The 23,291-nt window shown below is 33.2% G+C and overlaps 1 protein-coding gene across 2 annotated transcripts; it reads right to left on the bottom strand.

Annotated features, from left to right (window-relative positions):
* Nucleotides 1–870: 870 nt before the first annotated feature.
* On the bottom strand, nucleotides 871–23,257 carry LOC123704031 (PC4 and SFRS1-interacting protein-like). Of its 2 annotated transcripts, XM_045652281.1 has the most exons (17): nucleotides 23,204–23,257; nucleotides 22,926–23,074; nucleotides 22,420–22,475; nucleotides 21,806–21,968; nucleotides 21,192–21,293; nucleotides 20,139–20,219; nucleotides 19,263–19,435; nucleotides 17,552–17,693; nucleotides 17,142–17,178; nucleotides 9,439–9,603; nucleotides 8,513–8,614; nucleotides 7,257–7,391; nucleotides 5,951–6,132; nucleotides 4,927–5,053; nucleotides 3,524–3,622; nucleotides 2,412–3,169; nucleotides 871–1,506 (listed from the first exon to the last, which is right to left on the bottom strand). In XM_045652281.1, exons 2-17 carry the CDS (start codon nucleotides 23,010–23,012, stop codon nucleotides 1,447–1,449), a joined length of 2,469 nt encoding a protein of 822 aa, XP_045508237.1. In that variant the 5' UTR covers nucleotides 23,013–23,074; nucleotides 23,204–23,257; the 3' UTR covers nucleotides 871–1,446. The 2 variants fall into 2 exon arrangements, with proteins under 2 accessions (XP_045508237.1, XP_045508236.1); XM_045652280.1 differs by lacking the exon at nucleotides 23,204–23,257 and having other exon boundaries at nucleotides 22,926–23,197.
* Nucleotides 23,258–23,291: the final 34 nt, after the last annotated feature.

Genomic DNA, 23,291 nt, shown 5'->3' with positions numbered 1-23,291 from the left:
TAACTTAACATAATTTATATACGTTTTATTTAAAATATACTATTTTGATATGGGTATATTTTTTATACCAAAAATTATCTCTATTTTATATTATACTATGAAAACAGTTGAAGTCAATATCATATTTGTAAAGGCAAATACATAAGTATTGTTAAAAATACGATATCGTATGAGTTTCATGGCAGTAAATTCTAATATTTTTAACAAACAATTTATGCCTCTAAAACAATTGAAAATGCTTTATGTAAGCACAGATTAAACAAAAACTTAAGACACATCTTAAATTTATCAAAAACGTTTTAATTTTTAGTTATGAATATATTTTGAAGGGAAAAAATAAAGATGTCTAAGTTTTTATAGATTTATATATTATGTTGCATGCAATGAGCGGCGTAGCCTCAGAAAAAACTTATTTTTATATAAAATGAATTAAAACTGCGTCATTTTATTACTCTTGTATACAATTTTCAACGAGTAACATTTATGCAATTCTTATGTTAATGAAGGAATAACTTTTCCATTAAACCATAAAATTAAAAGAACTTGTCTTTAAAATGATTTTTATGAAACCTTTGAAAGGTTTTATTTTTAATATTACGTATAAGGTTATTTTTTCAATTTATACATAAAATTAACCTAAGCTTTATGTGTCTGATTGAGATTAGTAGAAACCAAACTACATATTATTTTATATTAGATATTTTTATAGGTTTTTATAAGTGTATATATGTATTACACTAAACTTGAATTTCCTATTTTGTAGTTTTTTCTATAGTCAAGAGATTTTTTGTGTGAAAATTTACTAAAAATCTAAATAATTTTATTTATATAAAAAAAAATTGCATGAATGTCAAGTGTTATGTACTCATAATATGCACCTTATTTCTATTTATAGTTTTTTTTAATACTTAAAATAATTTTCTATATATAAACGTGGACTGCGACATTCGTAACGGATTTGCAGGAATCGATGGTGTTTTTAGACTTATTACAATTGGTATTCTTTTAAAATTTGTTATATTTTTTCATTTGTTAAAGTTATTGATAGTGAATAATATTCTAATCGACTTTTATTATTAAAATGACCCCAAAATCTTAATATTAATGTAATAAAAAATCAATAAAAAATTTAATAACAGATAATTTATGAATTCATAACTTTTAAAACACACAAAAATATTCTGCAGATTTTAAGTATTAGAGAATATTGCCATAAAGAAATATCAACTTATCAAAATACTATTTTTGATGCAATAAATTACGTTTCTATATTGAAGATCTACAAAATCATTTCCCCATACATTTACACCATACCTTTTATAGACAAAAACTTCTATTTTCACATACAAAATCTGTTAAAATAATATAAAAAAAAATCAAATATTTTGATACAATTCCTGCAAGTCCGTTAAGAAAACAACTTAATAATAATTTCTAATATTTTGTTCAAGCTTTCGACTTCCTTTTTGTCGGCGATCGCGGCGGTGGCGGTTCAGTCTTCTTGCTCTGAAAAATATAATAAAAATTCATATAAATAAACATATCTTAATATATATAAATCTCGTGTCACAATGTTTGTCCTCAATGGACTCCTAAACCACTTTACCGATTATAATAAAATTCGCACATCATGTGCAGTTCTATCCAACTTGAGAGATAGGATAGTTTAAATCTCAAATCGTTTTAGAGAAAGCGGGCGAAGCCGCGGGCGGTAAGCTAGTATCTATATAAATAACTCAAAGGTGACTGACATAGTGATCTATCAACGCACAGCCCAAACCACTGGACGTATCGGGCTGAAATTTGGCATTCAGGTAGATGTTAGGACGTAGGCATCCGCTAAGAAAGGATTTCCCGAAATTCTTGCGGGAACGGGGAAAAACGGGGATGCACGTACAAAGTCGTGGGCGGAAGCTAGTTATTAATAATTTTAGATTATTTTCTTTAATACATAAATAATAACATAATATTAGTAAGCTATAATGAGTTAAATTTAAATATCAATCTGCACAAATATTACAAAGACGATAATCTTTTAATCTACTGAATTAAAAAATAAAAAATTCCGAGCAGGGTATTTTTTATTTGAAAACAAATTTTAATATGAAATTGGGGCAAGCGAGACAAAAAATACCAATAAAACATTGGTAAAGACATAACTACGGATGTTTAAATCAAATCCTACTCAATATTATAAATGCGAAAGTTTGTGAGGATGGATGTATGTGTATGTATGTTTGTTACTCTTTCACGCAAATACTACTGAACCGATTACAATGAAATTTAGCATACAAATAGAGAACAGAAAATCTTGATTTATAAGTGGAATAACTAACAAGATTATCTTTTATATATTATCAGCTATCTTTTAAAATCTGTATAAAATTGAGCAATATCTAGTTAAAACTTACCTCTCTCGTCCTCTTCGCTCTCGGCTCATCTTCTTTAGGGCTATCTTTATCTTTTTCTTTATCCGAATCTTTATCTTTATTCACCTTGTCTTCCGCATTTGGACTCTGCTCCTTTTTACTTTCCGTGCTTAGTTTACGCTTTTCAGCCCTATCTTTCCTATCCGTGCTATCTTTTGCTTTATCTTTGCTTTGCGTACTATCTTTCTTTTCACCGTTATCTTTCTTCTCTTTGCCGTTCGGTTTATCTTTACTGTCTTTAGATTTGTCCGCGCTTTCTTTCGGCTTGTCTTTTTCCTTCTTATCTTTCGCGTCTTCTTTGTCTGAATCTTTTGATTTATCTTTTACTTTGTCTGTGCTTTCTGCTTCTTTTGTAGATTCTTTCGCAGAATCTTCTTTAGATTCTTCTTCTTTACTATTTAAATCTTCATCAACTTCCATTTCTGCGTCATTTGTTTTTTCTGTGTCATTATTTAATTCGTCATTCTTATTATCTTCTGTGTCTTTCTCTGATTCTTCTGTGTCTTCTGTCTTTTCTGTGCTTTCTTCTACATCGTCTGTGTTATTTGATTCTTTCTCTGTGTCATTTGTCTTTTCACTGTCTGCGTTTTGTGTGTCTGAATCTTTTTCTTTATCTTTTTCGTTTTCCGATTTGTCTGTTTCTTCTTCGTTGTCTTCTTTGTCGTTTTGTTGCTTTTTAGAGTTCTGCCGTTTGAGCGGCGGTTTGGATGGTGTTGTGTTTGCGTTCTTCTTGTTTCTTCCTATAAATATAATAAGTTTTACGATTATATAAACAATGATTACTAGTATATAGACGTACAGAATATACATACAGTACAAATATGGATAAAAATTAATAAAATGTAGGTTCCTTGAATGAAATGTAGTCTAAAATCTAACATATCAAAAGTACACAAAAAGGGACTGACGATTATAATAAAATTTTGAAGAATTCCTGACCTATTGCATATATACAACTTTAATAAAAATCGGTCAAGCCGTTTCAAATACGTTTAGTCATCTCTGTTATACAAAAAAATTTAATATAGTTCTTCTATCGTAGTACATCGCGAGCGAATCCGCGGCAATACTTATGTATGAATTAAATAATATACCTGCTTGTGGTTTTTTCTTCTGCCCCTCAACGCTAGCTTCCACTTCATTTGCTGAATCCACAGCCGACTTCATTGTGTGCGGTGATGGTTGTGACATTTCTGTTAACAAAATTATATTAACTGTATTTTTTCACTGACCGGTTGGCTTGGTTGGTACTGGCCCTGCCTTCCAAGTTAGAGGTTGTGGGTTCGATTCCCACCCAGGGCAAATATTTGTGTGATGAACATAGATATTTGCTCTGTGTCTGGGTGCTAATCCATACTAATATTATAAATGCGAAAGTAACTCTGTCTGTTACTCAATCACGCCTAAACTACTGAACCGATTGCATGAAATTTGGTATGGAGATATTTTGATACCCGAGAAAGTACATAGGCTACCTTTTATTGCGAAATATGTACCACGGGCGAAGCCGGGGCGGACCTCTAGTTATCTATATAAGTCTTTATTTAAAATTATATATGTATGTTTATCAGCCATCTGGTTTCCATAACAAGCGAAAGCTCAGTATGGGATCAGATCGTGCCGTGTGTGAAAATTGTCCTGAAATATTTATTTTTAGTTATGTATAACATGATAAAAATATGAAATTCGTATTGAAATAGGAATATGGATATTCATTTATTTTATTTATGTATTATTTCTTTTAATTCAATTATCTACACCCAAACATACAGATGAAAACATAAATTTACTAACATGGGCTTTCAATTTTTTTAATAATATTTTTAGTTTAGTTCAGCAATTTGTCCTTAAATTAACTATTAACTATCATTCGCATGATTCACATGACTTCGTTCGCATAATCTATACTAATATTATAAAGATGAAGAGTTTGTTTGAACGCGCTAATCTCAGGAACTACTGGTCCGATTTGAAAAATTATTTCTGTGTTAGATAGCCCATTTATCGAGGAAGGCTATAGGCTATATTATATCATCACGCTAAGACCAACAGGAGCGGAGCAATGCGAGTGAAACCGCGGGAAACAACTAGTTTAAAATAAAGAAGAAGAAAGAAGCAAAAATATTATATACAAGTTATGCCGCGCCGTTTCATCCGCGGACGAACCCGCTTCTAATATCAAGTATAACTCATTTGTTATTATGATGTGATATCTATATTCTTGTAAGGTTTCATCTAAATCGGATCAGCAGTTTTTTCATGAAGGAGTAACAAACAATAAACATACAAACTTTCGCATTTATAATATTATATTAGTAGTATAATAATAATAATAAATAAAAACGGGACTGGGGCGGTTGCGCTATTGCATGCTATGCCTTCAAGCCACACCTCCGCCCGTCCCCGTGGGGAGCGTGAGGTTTTTTCGTTACGGAATTTCTGGATTCCCCGCGCTCGAGGCCCGCGATAGAAGCTATGCAATAGCTTAATAACTTACCAATAGGTTCATGCACCAGCTCCAACAGTTCATCGGCTGACAATTTACTCGTGGCCTTTTTGAATTGCATCACGCGTTCAGAGAAATACTCCCAGAACGATAGACCCTCGGGCGTTGTGAATAATTGCTGGAAGAGGAAAAATATGGATAAATACAATGTTTAATTTAATTTCTTATATATTATGTAATATGACTTGAATTTATTCACGCTATTCACACATTATTCACGCTACACCGTGGTCCGTGTACTATGTATAAAGTACTATTTAAGGGTTGGTATTTGTATTTTAATGTAGACTTAGTGAGCCTCGGAAATAAAAACTTACGGGCAGACTGAAAATCAGCGCTGTTCAGGTGTTAAAGCCCGACAGCATGGCTGAGTCTGACCCGATTGCCATGTAAATTCTCTACTTAATTTTTTTAAGTAATGTAAGTAGTTTTTAAGTGTGTGTAACTTAATGTGGCAATAAATATTTTTTCTTCTTTCTTCTTACTATATACCTGTACTATATAATATAATGTTGTTTCCTTTTAAATAGTGAAAGTGATTCAAGAGTATGGTTTATTTATATATTCAGTGCAAGTATCTTGTTATAGGTATCTTGTGTTTATTGTAATTTTGTGGAGTCAAATATATTTCTTTCATTCTTTCTAAATAAATTAAGAACCAACATACATACCCGCATATTATTATATATTATAGTGTCCGCCAGTTTCCGTATTCTGTGCGCGCGTTTCTCTCATAGAAAGCAAGCCAGTTATTTTTGCGACATCCCTCATCCCTTGACCCCTCTCAACTTTTTTATTCTCATAATATATCCCTAAGGGCTGATTTTTCAATCCTTGGTTAAAACTTATACGTCGAATAATGTATAAAACTACCATTTTAAAAACGTATTCTAATTGCCCGTATTTGACAGTTTACGTGACATTTTAGTATTATCGTGTAATAATTTATTGGACGGATAAGTTTTAACCAAGCATTGAAAAATCGGCCTTTAATAAAACAAACAAACATACACACCCGCATATTATTATATATAGTGTCCGCCAGTTTCCGTATCCTGTGCGCGTGTTTGCTGAACACGAGCGCAGCGCTCTCACTGAGGTCCCAAGATGGCGTGTTCCCAACGTATGCGCGCATTCGTTTTATTGTCTCCAGACATGAGGGATGTTTGAGCAGCATTAGCGGTTTCACTTCTAGCTCTGTGGAAGAAATATGTATTCTAAGAAATAACACGCGAGGCCGGGTTAAATATTAATTTGAATCTAATAAGAATGTACTGCGATTCTACACAGCTACCTAATTGATGTAGGTAGTTGATGACAAAACGCAGCAAGTCAACGACTATTAGCAAAGTGAAGGTAGTTGGGTCGAACGTCGTATAAACAACGTCCGAGCCCCTAGGCACGATTCGTACGAATGCGCCACGAGACAAAGGAAAGCGGCTTTTTATAGTATTCGACAGCTAAGCATGTTCAGACTTGAAATAATGACAACTATGTTGACAACTATTCATCCACAAAAATATTAAATCAAAAGTTACGTCTAACAGTATATAAAAAAAGTGAAATCCTATGTCCCCTAGTGGGGTAAGGGGCAGATGCATTATACATCTGTTTCACTGATCGATTTTCTTTAGGAACAAGTAGGTGATCAGCCTTCTGTGTCCTGCCAGACAGAGACATTTTTTTTCTTCGTCTCCACCGGGAATCGAACCCAGCACCACTCGGTGCTACGCTAGCGCGTCAAGGAAAGAAATATATAATAATAAGTATATTATATACGGTTTTACACGCGTAATTGAATTTATCTTTTTAATACACACATTCCTGCGGTAATATGAGAAAAAAAATAGCCTAAGTTACGGCTTATAACATCAGCTATCTGTCGGTGAAGGTCCAGCGGTGCCAGAGTTTAGCCAGCACAAACAGACAAAAATGGTAAAAATTTCTATTTTGGTATATGTACCGTGTATACATCCATACGCATTTACTAAAAAACGGTTATTTTAATATTAAAACTGTGCCCCGTGCATTCACTCGCGGGCAAAATATTACAATAGCCATGTGTTATTCTGACTTATATACTTATATTCTTAAACGTTTGTTACTCTTTCACTCAAACACTACTGAACCGATTACAATGAAATTTGGTATGTATGTAGCTGAAGACCCAGAATAAGACATAGGCTACAGGAACGGGAACTATGTGGGTTCTTTGAAAACGCGAGCGAAGCCGCGGGCGAAAATCTAGTTCTTAAATATTAGAACATTGTCTCAATTGCAGTTAATGCTATAAATTAATTATTATAAATACATATACATACCCATCAATTCATCCAACAACTTCAAACACAGCTCCGTATCTGCCTTCTCCAAGCAAAGACAGGTTTTTATCTTAGCGTCTAATTCAATTAGTTTCATCTCCGTCTTCAAGAACTGCACACGAGATTTCTTCTCCTCTGCAAATTAAAAATAAGTTATTATTTTTCAACAATACATTTTTTTTTGAAATTAAACTTCGTCAGGCGCGTTGAGAGTAAAATTTCAAGGTCGCGTCATGCCAATACCGTCACGTCATGGAGTAAGGCGACGATTTTGGTATCTTTGAATATTGTCAGAGAAGTTTCACACGCTTTTTTTTAATAATAAACGTTTGGACGGTTTACAAACGCGATTTATTCATTTACTAGCTTTCCGCCCGCGGCTTCGCCCGCGCAGTCAAAGAAATACCCGCATAGTTCCCGTTCCCGTGGGATTTCCGGGATTGCGTCATTTTCCCGGGATAAAAAGTATCCTATGTCCTTTCTCGGGTATCAAAATATCTCCGTACCAAATTAATTAATGAAAATTGGTTCAGTAGTTAGGGGCCATCCATAAAGTACGTCACACGTAAAGAGGGGGGGAGGGGGTCGACAAAGTGTGACATGGTGTGACAAGGGGTGGGAGGGGTCCTAAGTTTCGTGACATCACATTTCAAAATCTAGAGGTACTAATCGCGTAATTTGAAATATAAATTAAACTAAAAAAATATGTCCAACTCTATCTTTAGAGTTTAGGGCAATACGGTTTAAATTGTTTTGTTGACAATTTATATTTGTTCATTAGTTTATTTTTTTGTTATTGTTTCAAATATTTGATATTATGTTGATTTCATAAAAAAAAACTAAATTCGGAACTGCTGTTTTAATTTAAAAAAATTTCGATGTTATATTGCAAAACATGTGACGTCACACTAGGGAGGGGGGGGTCTTAGAAATGTGACCACCTGTGACAAGGACGGGGGGGTGCTCAAAACTCATGAAATTAGTGTGACGTACTTTATGGATGGCCCCTTAAGGCGTGATTGAGTAACAGACAGACAGACACAGTTACTTTCTATACATATATGTCAAATGTATTTTATTTCCAAACTTATAATACGCGCATAAAATTTATTCGATATAAGATAAAAACTTACTAAAATGTCATGGAGTAAAAAAACGTGAGTAATCAAAATCAGTCCATCCATTTTCAAGAATTACCCTTATAAAAAAAATTTAAAGAAGATTTATCAATAAATTTGTATTAATAAAAATAATACCTGTTTCTCTGTCCTTATCCAGCATGGCCTTTTCCTCGTCAGTTAAACTGAGATCCATGTTCAGTTGTGCTACCACCGATTGAGCTGTTATGTGTCCTCTTTCTGTAAATAATATCATTTTTTATATTAGTACTAGCTGTGCTACGCGGTTTTACCCGCATTGCTCCGCTCCTGTTGGGCTTAGCGTGATGATATATAGCCTTCCTCGATCTAACACCGAAAATTTTTTTCAAATCGGACCAGTAGTTCCTGAAATTAGCGCGTTCAAACAAACAAACTCTTCAGCTTAATAATATTAGTATAGATTGTTATTTAAAAATTTACATTAAAGAATAATGAACAATTCTTCTAGTGTCAGTAGTATAAATCGGTAAAGTAGTTTCTGAGATTTAGGGCCGATTTTTCAATCCTTGGTTAAAATTTATCCGTCCAATAAAGTATTACACGGACATATTAAAATGTCACCTGTAAACTGTCAAATACGTAAAATTAGAATACATGTTTGAAATGGTAGTTTAATACGTTATTCGATGAATAAGTTTTAACCAAGGATTGAAAAATTAGCCCTAAATGATAGATAATATGTTCAAAAGAAACAAACCACCTTTATAACATGTGACATCAGTATAGATATAAAAAATCATTTTTATATGTACAAAAGTAAATAACCTATACTTTTAAAATTTTTACAGATATTTATTTATAAACATATAGTACATAGTATAAAACAAAGTCGCTTTCTCTGTCCCTATGTCCCTTTGTACGCTTAAATCTTTAAAACTACGCAACGGATTTTGATGCGGATTTTTTTAATAGATAGAGTGATTCAAGAGGAAGGTTTTAGTATATAATTTTTTAGGTTTTAACTTTTAGACAAAGCGGGCGAAGCCGCGGGCGGTAAGCTAGTATATAAATAAAATACACACCCAATTGCGTTTTAAGCGTCAACGCATTACTAGCAGCCTGTTTATCCCACTGTAGTCTAGCGGCTTCGTTCTTAAACGTTGTCGGTCTGGATTGGAACAGCTTTATGCCCACATATTGCCCGGACGGTAGGTACGCTATGAGAATGTTCTCTTTGTCTGGTTCGTCTGGAATGTGAAATACATAAATATTAAGTATATTACATATAGATAAGGAATAAAAATAATTATAAATATTAAGGTTAATTTTATATTTTAATTAATCAAACATTGGATCAGCCATATAAATAAAAAAAAACGGATTGCACTCCGGGAGTGCCGGCAGAAGTGAAAACGCGCGTAGTAGATAGGGGATAGCTGTCTACTCTCCATCCGTCTAACGCTTTTTCGATCAGGTCACGTGTCCTGACACGAGTTTAAGATTTTATACCCATTACTAAAAAAGTGCTCAACGCCGCTAAAGAAGTTTTCACTTCAAAAACGAATTTAATTCCTACTACCATATGCAGTGTACCTAATGCAATTAATAACTAAACTAGATTTCCGCCTGCGGCTTCACCCGCGTTTTCAAAGAAAAACCTAGTTCCCGTTCCCGTGGGATTTCCGGGATGAAACCTATCCTATGTGTTAATCCAAGTTACCCTCTATATGTGTGCTAAATTTCATTGTAATCGGTTCAGTGGTATTTGCGCGAAAGAGTAACAAACACACACACACACACACACACACATATCCTCACAAACTTTCGTATTTTTTTTTTTTTTTTTTTTTTTTTTTTTTTTTTATTGGTCTACAAAACTGGTTACAAAAATGTTTCTGATTTATTCTATTAATTATGTACTTTCATGCAGTTGATTTATAACCTTCTGGATGTAGACACAGCATGCAAATTTACAAATTTTAATTGGATACCTTATCTATGTAACAATAATTATGATAACTATGTATTTATTTGATTAAATTTAATAATTTATTCCTAATTGAGACCAGAGAACCACTAAATATATCTATTTCTGATCGGATACTATTTGCATAGGTGCACATTCGAAACAGAGGTGCATGTTGACCAAGATTAGTTTTACTTAAAGGTGGCAGAAAACATAATCTGTTATGTAAACGAGTAGTGATACGCGGAATTGAGAGACAAATGCGCTCCAAGACATCAGGACAATCTGCTTCCCCATGTAGAACCTTATAAAGAAATAATATATCCGCTACTTTCCTGCGTGTATGTAAACCACTCAAGTTAAAGTACGACAGACGCTGGTCATAGGAAGTTAAAACCCTACATTTATGGTCTGAGTAACTAAGATGGTACAAAAAACGTTTCTGGACTCTTTCAATTCTATCGGAATGGACTTGGTAACTAGGGCTCCAGACAGCTGAACAATACTCTAGTATTCCACGAACGAGGGTGCTATAAATTAAAATGGTAAGTTGAGGTTGTTTCAGGAATCTCATTTGTCTCGTGACGAAGCCCGATAATTGTGAAGCTTTTTTGACAATATGATCGTAATGGATTCTAAAACTTAAAGAACTATCCATGATAACGCCTAGGTCACGGATAAAGCTCACTTCCGTGAGTGGTAAATTATTGATTTGGTAAGTAACAGGTGTTCGAATTTTCTTTCTAGAAAATGTTATGTGATAGCATTTATTAATATTTAAGCACATGTGATTATTTGTACACCATTTTTGTATATTATTAAGATCTGATTGAAGTATGTTAACATCTGTTTTATCCTTAATCGTTCTATAAACTTTTAAATCATCAGCGTACATTCTATAGTTGGATTGTATTACACGCGGGAGGTCGTTAACAAAGATTAAAAAGAAGAGAGGACCGAGATGGGAGCCCTGCGGTATTCCCGATGGAATAGTATAGGGGGTGGATTTAAAACCTCGGATTGAGACAAGCTGGGAGCGGTTGCGTAAATATGACTCGCACCATCTTAATAAGGATCCGTGTATCCCCATATTTGAGAGCTTATGTAATAGAAGATCATGATTTACTAAGTCGAACGCCTTTCTGAAATCGGTGTACACAGCATGCACCTCGAGATTCTTATCAAGAGCTTCAGCTATATCAGATACATAACCTACAAGATTTGTGTTTGTTGATTTACGGGGCAGAAACCCGTGTTGGTTTTGATCAATTTTACATTTAATGTGGGCCAAAAGTTTAGTATTTACTATGTCTTCTAGAACTTTTCCAGGTGTACTTAGAATCGAGATAGGTCGGTATTGGGCAATTTCGTTTAATGAGCCTGCTTTGTGAATCGGAGTTAAGTGTGCGAGTTTCCAAGTAGATGGGAAGAAGCTTAATTTTAATGATTCGTTAAAGATTAGAGTAAGTGGTATGTATAGGCCTTTGGCACAATTTTTATAGAATATTGGTGGTATTGCATCGGGTCCTGGGCCTTTATTGGCATCTAAGAGTTTTAAGCGATTTAACACTTCTTTTTCAGATATTACCAACGTGCTAAAAGGGGCGACACCACTGTCTGTATCTGCATCATGCATATTTATGGAAAAAGACGTTGAATTCGATGAATAAGAATATACTGATTGAAAAAAATCTGAGAAAGCATTACATATTTCTTGACCACCTTTAACAACCGTATTATTAAAAACCATTTCATGTGGTAAATTTGTGCAGTTGCTCATTTTATCCTTAAAGAATTTCCAAAAATGCTTAGGACGATGACGTAAATGATCAGCCGCGTGATTTTTAAATTCTGAGTAGCAGTGGTCTAGCATGTCCTTACATCGCCTTCGAAGCAAATCAAACTGGAGCTTGTCTCTGAGATTCCCATATTTTAGGTATTTTGAATGAAACTTAGCTTTTTCTTTAAGAGATTTTATTAAGGGGCGACTAAACCATGTTGGATATTTTTCATTGCGTAGTTTGCGTACTGGAGTATTACTTTTAATAATATTTAATACAATATCATAGAAAGTTGTGACCATTTCGTCAACGTTGGAGGCGTTTATCCATTGGGAAGTCCAGTCAACTTGTTCCAGTTCGAAATTTATGACTTCATAATTGCACTTATAGAAATCATATAAAACAATGTCGCTATTTGGTTTCAAATGACGTTGAGAAGGATTTTCTATAATAATTTTAAGAGCGGGATGATGCGCATCGATCGAAACTAAAGGTAAATCAGCGTTATAGACGTTGACATGCGACGGCTCGCTGGCTAAAACTAAATCGAGAATACGGTCATTTGAATTCGCGACAGCATTGCATTGTTGTAAATTGTTAAATGCAAGGGAATCGAGGAAATATGTACTGAGTGAACTACAATTGGAAGACGTTGTTAGGTAGTTTAAATCACGATCGCGTTGCCAAACTAATTCCCATAGATTAAAATCACCTATCAGAAAAGTGGAAGAGCGCTGAGAGTTCACGTCATTATGTATGATTTGAGTAGTATTATTTAAAAATGTTTCGAGGTACGACGAGTTAACAGGTGAAGGTATGTAAACAGCGCATATGTGTATTAAAAAGCTATTATTAATTTTTAATGAAAGCCAAAGGTCTTCGCATGCTGATTCCCAATTGAAATTTCTTATAACACGAAAACGGTTATTTACTGCAACTAAGACACCACCTCCATCTCGTTTATGCTCACTAGAAGAAGTTGACGATCTATCTCGTCTGAAAACATTATAACGTTGGTCAAAAAGTTCATGGTCAAATACACCACTGTTAAGCCACGTTTCGGTTAAAATTATTACATCGTAGTTATTTAACAATATAGACTTATAAAATTCTTCGGTTTTGGTTCTGAGGCCTCGTACATTTTGGTAATAACATTTGAGAGTGAATTTTAAAATAAATACAGTTAAAAGAAAATATTTATAAATATTAAGTTGTTGCTAAAGTTTACAAGGTTTTCAGAAAATCTAAATTTTTTACCCACTTTGCTTCTGATTTGATATCCTTACGAATAAAAATGCGGGCATTCCTTATCCAAATGAAGTCGTATTTCTTTTCTTTAGCAGCAAGTCTAGTGGCAGCGTGAAGTTGTTTATTGGCAGGGCTGAGATGCTCCGAGATGAATATTGGTGACTTAGCACCAGCAAGGCCAATAAGAGATGTGTTTAATTTCTCTCCGTTTTGGCGGTTAAAGGTTTTTATGGCGGCTAGGAAATCATCTCGGGTACGTTGGTTGTTCATTTTCAGTATAATATTGCGTGGGCGTTTTGATTCAGAATCTAGCTTAGCCACTCTGTGGAAACCCGCGATGTAAGTGTCTTTTAGATCATATTTAACTGTGCTTGCTATTTTGTTTATAATGTTAAGAAGATTTTCATTTCGTTGTTCAGGGACACATTGAATTTCCAAATTGTTGTCTCTACTGGATTGTTCTAGCTGAGCCATTTTTGTATTTAATAAATTTAATTCAGACCTGAGAAATGAGTTCTCGTCAAGAATTTTCGAAAGAGAACTTTCAGTGTGTTCATTTATTTTTATTTGGTCGTCGTGTGCGTCTGATAAAAATTTTATTGATTTTATGGCTTCATCCAATTCTTCTCGTATTAAAGAAAATTGAGAGCCAAGATCCTTTAAGTCTTGTTGGACTTTGATAAGCGTGGAGTTATATTTATTAAGACATTTTTCTTGATTTTCGAATTTTGAATTCATTTCATCACGGAGCTTGCGAATTTCTAATATCACCGTGTCATTGTCTGAGGTCGTCGGCACGGAGCTTACTGGCGTTGTCATCAAATCTCTAGGAACCTTGCCGTGAACGGGGGTATTGGAGTTGTCTCCCACCTTGGGTCTGGAAGCCACGCAGACAGGGCACACCCATTTTGAACGTACACCAGTTGTTTCATTAAACTTGACACAATCCTGATGATATAGGTGATGGCAGTTTCCATTGGTGCATTTAATTCTTTTTTGGGTTACTAAAATATTCACATTACACGCTGAGCAGGCCACCATCATGTAAATTTAAGTTGAAAAATAAAAGTAATAAAAAAAAAAAAAACAAAAGTCAAAGTAGCACAGTAATAAATGCTCCAATACTTCGGTGTTTTACCGATTTTTGTAAAAAAGCACACTAATAAATGCTCCCGGTTGATAATATTATGTTCTCAACTTGTGGGTATTCGAGAAAAGTCAGTAACATTCAACACAATTTGTAGCTTAAGTTTGTGTTTACCACTGTGAATTATTAAAACTTTTTAGATAGTGATACACTGAAGGTAAGTCCTTTGTGATGAACACGGATTTAACACAATATTTACACTTATTACTTTTTAAATTAATTATGTTCGACGGAGCGTTTCTCAATACGTATTGACACAAGAAAGGTACCCGACTCTGTTGTATTTATAATATTAGTAGGATAATATACATAAGGAATAAAAATAATTATAAATATTAAGATTAATTTTATATTTTATCTGTTAAATTATTAGTAGAATATTATTTTATATTGGGCTGATTGTTCATGTTCAATCCTGTTATGCATCAAATATTTTGAAGACTATGTGGAATATTTTCAAACAAGCTGTGCCCCGCGGTTTCACCCGCATTGCGCCGCTCTTATTAGTCTTAGTATGATGATATATAGCCTATAAACTTCCTCGATAAATGGGAAATCTAACACCGAAAGAATTTTTCAAATCGGACCAGTAGTTCCTGAGATTAGCGCGTTCAAACAAACAAACTCTTCAGCTTTATAATATTAAGTAAAGATAAATCAGACATTGCCATTTTCAAGATTATTATTAAAAATACGAATTTAATTAATAAGGCAATGCAATATACTAAATGGTTTGCTGGCTTTTAATCTTAATTATTATTAGGACTTTTAAAAAAATATTACCTTTTATTCTTTGCATTTAATAACTCCCAAAAAAAAAACAATAAAACACAAAATCTCGCAAACATTTATTTAGAACACTTCATTTTAATATAAAGAGCATTCTCTTTAGGATACATTTTTAATATTTTAGCTATAGTTTCATTTTCTTCTTCCGTATGTTCATGCACAAATGGATTCTCTTTAAGATACTTAGTGTAGAACACATTAAAACCCATATCACCTAATTGTGTAGACATTGCAATAAATTTAGATTTACCATTACTATCATCCTGTTTTTTATTTAATAAATCGACCATATCATCAAGTATAGGTATTTTATTATCTGTATTTTTATTTATATTTAAATTTTCAAAACTTTTCACGTCTAGATTTTTATAAGTTTTCAGTGAAACAATGGAATTTGTTGATATTTCACGGGATAAACATTTTACACTGGATTTGCTCGATTCTTGCGTGTTTTGTATGAAATCTGATGCGAATTCATCATTTAGTACGTTAAGTGAATTAAAAATTAAACCGTCAAATGTGTTTTCTGCTTTTCTAGTTTTTTTAGTTTTAGAATCAACTTCGTTATTTAATTTATTTAAATTATCAGTTTGACTAAAATTTGTATCATATGGGTTAGCCCAATTTTCATTATCATTGTAATTAAATATATTATCATATAGTGTTATATTATTCAAATTAGCAGATAAATTATTATCTATATTATTTATATAAGAACTAGGTTCTTTTATATTAGGTTTTATAGACAAATTTTTCACAGGAGGAACGAATTTTTTCTTCGGTTTATTGTTTTTTGTGGCCTTTTTAGTTGTTTCTTGATTAGCTCTTGGTGTTATTTTATTTGTAGAAGATACGGAACCATCTTGTGTATTTCCTTGAGAAGTGCTAGGAAATGGTATAGCTGTAATTATTTTTAAAATATTTAAATTATAAGTTAATTCGAATGCTAATTATTAATTACTAGCTTTCCACCCGCGGCATCGCCCGCGCAGTCAAAGAAAAACCCGCATAGTTCCCGTTCCCGTGGGATTTCCGGGATAAAACCTATCCTATGTCCTTTCCCGGGTATCAAAATATCTCTATACAAAATTTCATGCAAATTGGTTCAGTAGTAAAGGCGTGATTGAGTAACAGACAGACAGACAGAGTTACTTTCGCATTTATAATATTAGTACGGATTATAATATTATATTTAATTGCAAAATTCTATTAATGTGCGTCATTAATATTACAACTATAATATAACATGTTGTTATTATGTATGTACTTTCGAAAAATTATGCAAAAAAATAAGTACAACGTATTTTTTTCCTCAATCACTAAAATATATTTGTAATTTATTTAAATAATGTAAGATTACGTTTATTGAACAAAAAATTAAAGTTTTAAAAGTCGTAAAATGAGTAAAAAGTGCATGTTTTTGAAGTTACCTTCGGGAAAAATACCGGGTTCGATATTTTCGAACAAATTGAAACTAAGAGCAAATTCATCAACTTCCGTGTTAAATACATCCGCCATTAGCGTATCTTGAAATAAATTATTATTAATTAATTTATTACATATAATTTCTTATAGTAAATATTTAATTTGTTTCAGCTTCAGTTTTTCATTGCTCAAATAATTACATCATTTCGCGGCAAAGGTTTTTTAAATTTCGAATGCTTTTCTTTTTTTTTCTGTGAAGGACAAGGCATAGATAATTTTTTTTTTTTATTACAAAATATTTTGTGTTTTAATTTCATACAGGAAAATCTAAAATATATTTTCTGTATTTTAATTGTTATGATTAATTTAAATATATGTTCATTTTATTTTATTCATTTAGAATATATTATATAGTGCAAAAATGCTTACCTGGTGTGAATGGCTCCTTGAGGTCTTCTAATTCAGACTGCAAAAAAAAATATCAATTTGGTTACTATTATATCGTGTTTATTTATTTAAAAGGTATGAAGGAGAAAATTTGAAAATTTCATGACAATTTTGACACACGGCGCGATCTGATCCCATACTAAGCTTTCGCTTGTGTTATGGAATCCAGATAGCTGATAAACATACATATTATGTATAAATTTAAAATTATACTTATATAGATAATTAACACGCAGACAGAGCAAACATCGACGTTCAACACACAAATTTGCCCCGGGTGGGAATTCAACCCACAACCTCTGGCTTTGAAGGCAGGGTCACTACCAACTAAGCCAACTGGTCAGTCAAAAGATTTACTGACATTGTTTTGTCCAATAAAGTATTATAAATACCTGTGTCACATTATTAAAATGCTTGATAATCTTCTCGGCCTTGTCTCTGGTATCTTTGTCAACGCCGGGTGAAGTCCCACGACGTTTTTTAGGCGCAGGCGACGGTAGTGTTGTATTTTCTTCTGTATGTTCGTCCATATAGCTGGAATTTGAGATGTAATTATTATACATATTAATATGAAATAATGTAGTAATTTTGTATAATATTTTTGTTTGTGCTTAATCTATACTAATATTATAAAGCTGAAGAGTTTGTTTGTTTGTTTGAACGCGCTAATCTCGGGAACTACTGGTCCGATTTAAAAGATTATTTCGGTGTTAGAAAGCTCATTTATCGATGAAGGTTATAGGCTATATATCATCACGCTACGACCAACAGGAGTGGAGCCACGGGGGTGAAACCGCGCGGAGAAGCTAGTATCATATAAAATCCGTTGTGTATTTAAAAGATTTAAGCATACAAAGGGACATAGGGACAGAGAAAGCGACTTTGTTTTATACTATGTAGTGATTGCAATAATGAACAAATTAAGAAATGTATAAATGTTACTTTTCATTTATGATTAAATCAATAACATGAAATTTTATGTTTAAAAGTTATGAAATAATATGAAGGAATGGACAATTTACTACAATTTCATTTATCTATACTAATATTATAAAGCTGAAGTGTTTGTTTGTTTATTTGAACGCGCTAATCTCAAGAACTACTGGTCCAATTTGAAAAATTCTTTCAGTGTTGGATAGCCCATTTATCGAGGAAGGCTATAGGCTATATATCATCACGCTAAGACCAACAGGAGCGGGGCCACGCGGGTGAAACCGCGGAACGCAGCTAGATGTGATATAAAACACTAATAATTATTATTATTAAAAAAAATAATAGAATAAATGTTAGTCACAATCGCAAACACGTTGGAACTCGACAAACGCATTTCGGCGGTGACTAATTTTATATATGGATCGCACTTTCACAATGAATATTTCTCACTATACATTGTTTCCCGTACAATCCAATGTTATATATAAAAAAAACTGAAATTTAACAAGTTGTGGTTTTGCCTCTTGATCTAATATTTGCATTATTATGGCACACTACCTTTCACCCGCGTCTTCAAAGTAAAACCCGCATAGTTCCCGTTCCCGTGAGATTTCCGGGATAAAACCTATCCTATGTGTTAATCCAAGTTACCCTCTATATGTGTGCTAAATTTCATTATAATCGTTTCAGTAGTTTATGTGTGAAAACCATACATACATACAAATTACAAAACTTTCATCTTTTTAATATTAACTAGCTTACCACCCGCGGCTTCGCCCGCTTTCTCTAAAACGATTTAAGATTTAAACTATCCTATCTCTCAAGTTAGATCGAACTGCACATGGTGTGCAAATTTTATTATAATTGGTTAAGTGGTTTAGGATTCCATTGAGGACAAACATTGTGACACAAGATTTATATATATTAAGATATAGATAATACTTGATAATATTTCACACCATTTTACAACTGCCAATTGCCATTAACAATACAAACAAAAATTATTTTGAAGTGAAACTTCTTTAGGCGCATTGAGAGCAAGGTTTCAAGTCGCGTCATGGCAATACTGTCACGTCACGGAGTAATGCAATTTGGTATCTTTAAATCTTGCCAAAGAAGTTTCACTTCTGACACGTGTGCTCAGCGCACACGCTCCTTTTTTGTACTCACCGCTTAGGCCTAATCTTTCTCCCACTCCTGCTGACCAACTCCTCTTCCTTTTCCTTATTGTCCTTCTCCTTTTCATCGCCATCTTCCTTCTTGCCTTTCCCGCGGGGAGTTTTAGGCGCGGCCTTTGGTGTATCTTTTGCTGGCGTTTTGGAGACGGATTTCTTGCCTTTCGCCTGTGTAAATTAAATTTTTCTTAAATTTTACGTTTGTATTGCATGCGTGCATATTTAAAAAAAATACTGTGGTTCAAAAGTAAATTTAAATGTTGCAGGCAATTATTTGATGGAATAAGATTCAAGTGGTTATGGAAACGAAGTAATTTAAAATACTTTGGTCACTTGGCACAGCTAGTTACAGTATAAATATAGACTACTAGCTGTCCCGGAAAACATTGTTCTTCTCATCATCATTTAGGGGTATGGAAAATAGGGTTAGCCGATTCTCAGACCTACCCGATATGCACATAAAATTTCATGAGAATCGGTCCAGTCGTTTAGGAGGAGTATGGTAACTAACATTGTGACAGGGGAATTTTATATACATATAGACTATAGGGACAGATATATTCATCTATACGTAGCTAACAAATATAAAGTTATTCCTATTTTACTAAGCAATAATGTAGCTTACTGCAGATGGTATAATTTATCAAATTTGCTTTAATAGTTTCTAAACTTATTTAGTTGAAATAAATACTAAAAAAACCTTTATATAATTATTTGCATACTAGCTTTCCGCCCACGGCTTCGCCCGCATTTTCAAAGAAAAACCCGCATAGTTCCCGTTCCCGTGGGATTTATTTATTTAGCATTTATAATATTAGTAGGAATAAATAGGCAATAAATAGGTGAAATTAATAAACAAGAAATAACTCACTTTAGCTTCATCTATAACCAGGCCGCCTGTTTCATCTGAATCTTCAATGCCAGTATCATTTTGTGTTGTATTCGCTGCAGACTGTAAAATAAAGAAATTATTACAAACTAGCTGCGCTCCGCGGTTTCACCCGCGTGGCTCCGCTACTGTTGGTCTTAGCGTGCTGATATATAGCCTATAGCCTTCCTCGATAAATGGGCTATCTAACACCAAAATAATTTTTCATATTGGACCAGTAGTTACTGAGATTAGCGCGTTCAAACAAACAAACTCTTCAGCTTTATAATATTAGTATAGATAAGGGCAATACATTTAATCGTCAAATGTATGTTTCCTCGACAAATGCTATACATACATCATTGTTAGCATTTTGGCTATAAACTGTTTAATGTATGGATTTCATTATGAGCACGTAATATCTAGATATTGTGCACAGGGCTTAATAAAATCCAAATTATCCACATGTGACATGTTAAATCACTACATAGTATAAAACAAAGTCGCTTTCTCTGTCCGTGTCCCTTTGTATGCTTAAATCTTTAAAACTACGCAACGGATTTTGATGCAATTTTTTTTAATAGATAGTGTGATTTAAGAGGAAGCTTTTAGTATATAATTTATTAGGTTTTAGACCAAGCGGGCGAAGCCGCGGGCGGTAAACTAGTAAATTATAATATGGTGTATTTATTTAACATGTCACATGTGGGACACCCGATTGGAAAGAAATTCCTTTAGTTTTGAAACAAGTATTATACAAGGTATAATTAAATAAATCTATACTAATATTATAAAGCTGAAAAGTTTGTTTGTTTGTTTGAACTTTGAATGCGCTAATCTCGGGAACTACTGGTCCGATTTAAAAAATTCTTATAGTTTTAGATAGCCCATTTATCGAGGAAGGCTATATATCATTACGCTAAGACCAACAGGAGCAGAGAAATGTGGGCGAAACCGCGGGGAACAGCTAGTTAACAATATGAAGGAGTGCTAGCCTAGCCCCTTAGTCACCGTACAGCGCGATGAACTTCGTTTCTATAAACCAAATAGAATTACCTCATCAGCTATAGTGTCATCTGCGGCAGTGGTGTCTGCGGTGGAGTCGTCGACTTCGTTTGCCGTATCGTTGGCTGTATCATTTGCTGCGTCTTCAGAAGGCTGAAATTATTAATCAATTTCATCACTATATAGTATAAAACAAAGTCGCTTTTTCTGTCCCTATGTCCCTTTGTATGCTTAAATCTTTAAAACTACGCAACGGATTTTGATGCGGTTTTTAATAGATAGAGTGATTCAAGAGGAAGGTTTTAGTATATAATTTATTAGGTTTTTAAACTAGTCTTATATAAAATTCTAATGTCACATTGTTGCAATTCAACTGTTTGACCGATTTATTTACAATTTTTAAGTGTTTCAGTAGAAAAGTGTCAGCTATGAGTTTATTATACAGCTTTTTCGTTTACAGTAAGTTATAATAGGCAGATATTTAGCGATTACTGAAATATCTTTTAAAATAGAATATCATAATGAAATCAATAGATGTTCAAGTGATTTCAACCGCAACTTTTTATATATTTCACAGGTCCTTTGGTTCAACTTAAGCAAATTTAATATTTAAGTAATAGCTTTAAATACATAAATTCTTTCTTAAACTCAATAACATCTCATACCTCTGTAACGACACCAATAACTTGCTCCAACGGCACATTATTAGCGAAGTCGTATTCAATCTGTTTCACGCCGTCGTTGAAGTCGCGACGTTTCACCGTTTTGGTTAGAAACTTTTCCTTGTTCTCGGCATAGTCGAATATCATGTTCGGTGGTAGGTTTGCACTGTAATATACAGTGAGAGTTAATTTTTGAACTAATCTTGTAATATAAATGTTTATGTAAATTTTGTGGATAATTTATATATTACAAATACTGGATTATAGTTTTTTATTATGATACATGAGGACTAGTCTAAAAGATCCTTTTATGCAGTGCTAAATTAGTGTATTACATTTATTTCACTAGTTTTTGTTTTATATAATAAAGTAGGAGAAATACACTGTCGCTGTGTATGATACAGTTTCATTTCACATTTAGTTAGTGGTATATAATTTAGAATATTCATACAGACTAATGACTTAATACAATATTAGGTTTTAGGGACCAAACTTGTTAGCTCTACTTCATGGTAACCACTGTACCATGACAGTTTTCTGTTATTATTATAAGAAAAATTTAAATAAGATATTTTTTCATCAATTATTTCATAAGAAAACTTAAAAAGTGAACTTACGTTTCTCCAGTCCCATAGAAATATACAAAATACTTCTTTCCATTCAGTTTTTGCACCTGAAATAATAGTATTGTGTAAAAATTTATTCAAAGAAATAAGAAAGGTTACAAATTTAAGTTCCTTACTCTTGCATGTTGGTAGATTTAGATGTATATAGCTAAAATACAGTTCATTTTATACAGATAATCAGATAAGCATTATTGTGTCTATGTGTATGTAACCTTAAAAAGTATAAATGATTGCAAATACTCATTTTAGTACCCATTATCTCAAATTGAAAATACTAATAAGAAATTAAAAAAAAATTAACAATCGGAATGTTAGAATATGTAGTGATTGAATCTCCAAATATATGAAACAATGCCAAATGCATAATGCGATCATTATCGAGACTAGACTCTCAGAAGCGTTCCCAATATGTCTTCCCGCCCAAAGATACGTATCATAACATTAGAATATTGTTTTCAGCTTTTACACAACAACTATACGGTGCAAATAATACTCACTCTTGCCGGCCATGCTGGATATCCTTTTACTTTTGCAAATATAAAGTCGCCCGATTTATATTCCCTTACTTTCTTTCCCATCTTCATAAGTTGACGCTAATCAAAATATGTATTGTTGAATTTTGACCAAACACCGCTGTTTGGGCACACTGCAATAGCACCAAAATATGTATTTACTTGGAAAATTTCAAACAAATCACTTTTTACATCTAAAGTTTTATAAATATTGTCCGAATACAAAAAGACGCTAAGATATGAAAATAACCTACAATTCTTACCGCGGTAACGAAATGACGGAAAGAAAAGATAAACATGGCGTGCCGTAGAGTTACCATTTCTCAAAATATTGACATTTAAGTTTTTATC

Source organism: Colias croceus, chromosome 28 (assembly GCF_905220415.1).
Source record: "Colias croceus chromosome 28, ilColCroc2.1".
In the NCBI taxonomy this organism is placed as follows: domain Eukaryota; kingdom Metazoa; phylum Arthropoda; class Insecta; order Lepidoptera; family Pieridae; genus Colias; species Colias croceus.
This window is presented reverse-complemented; position numbering and strand designations above follow the sequence as displayed.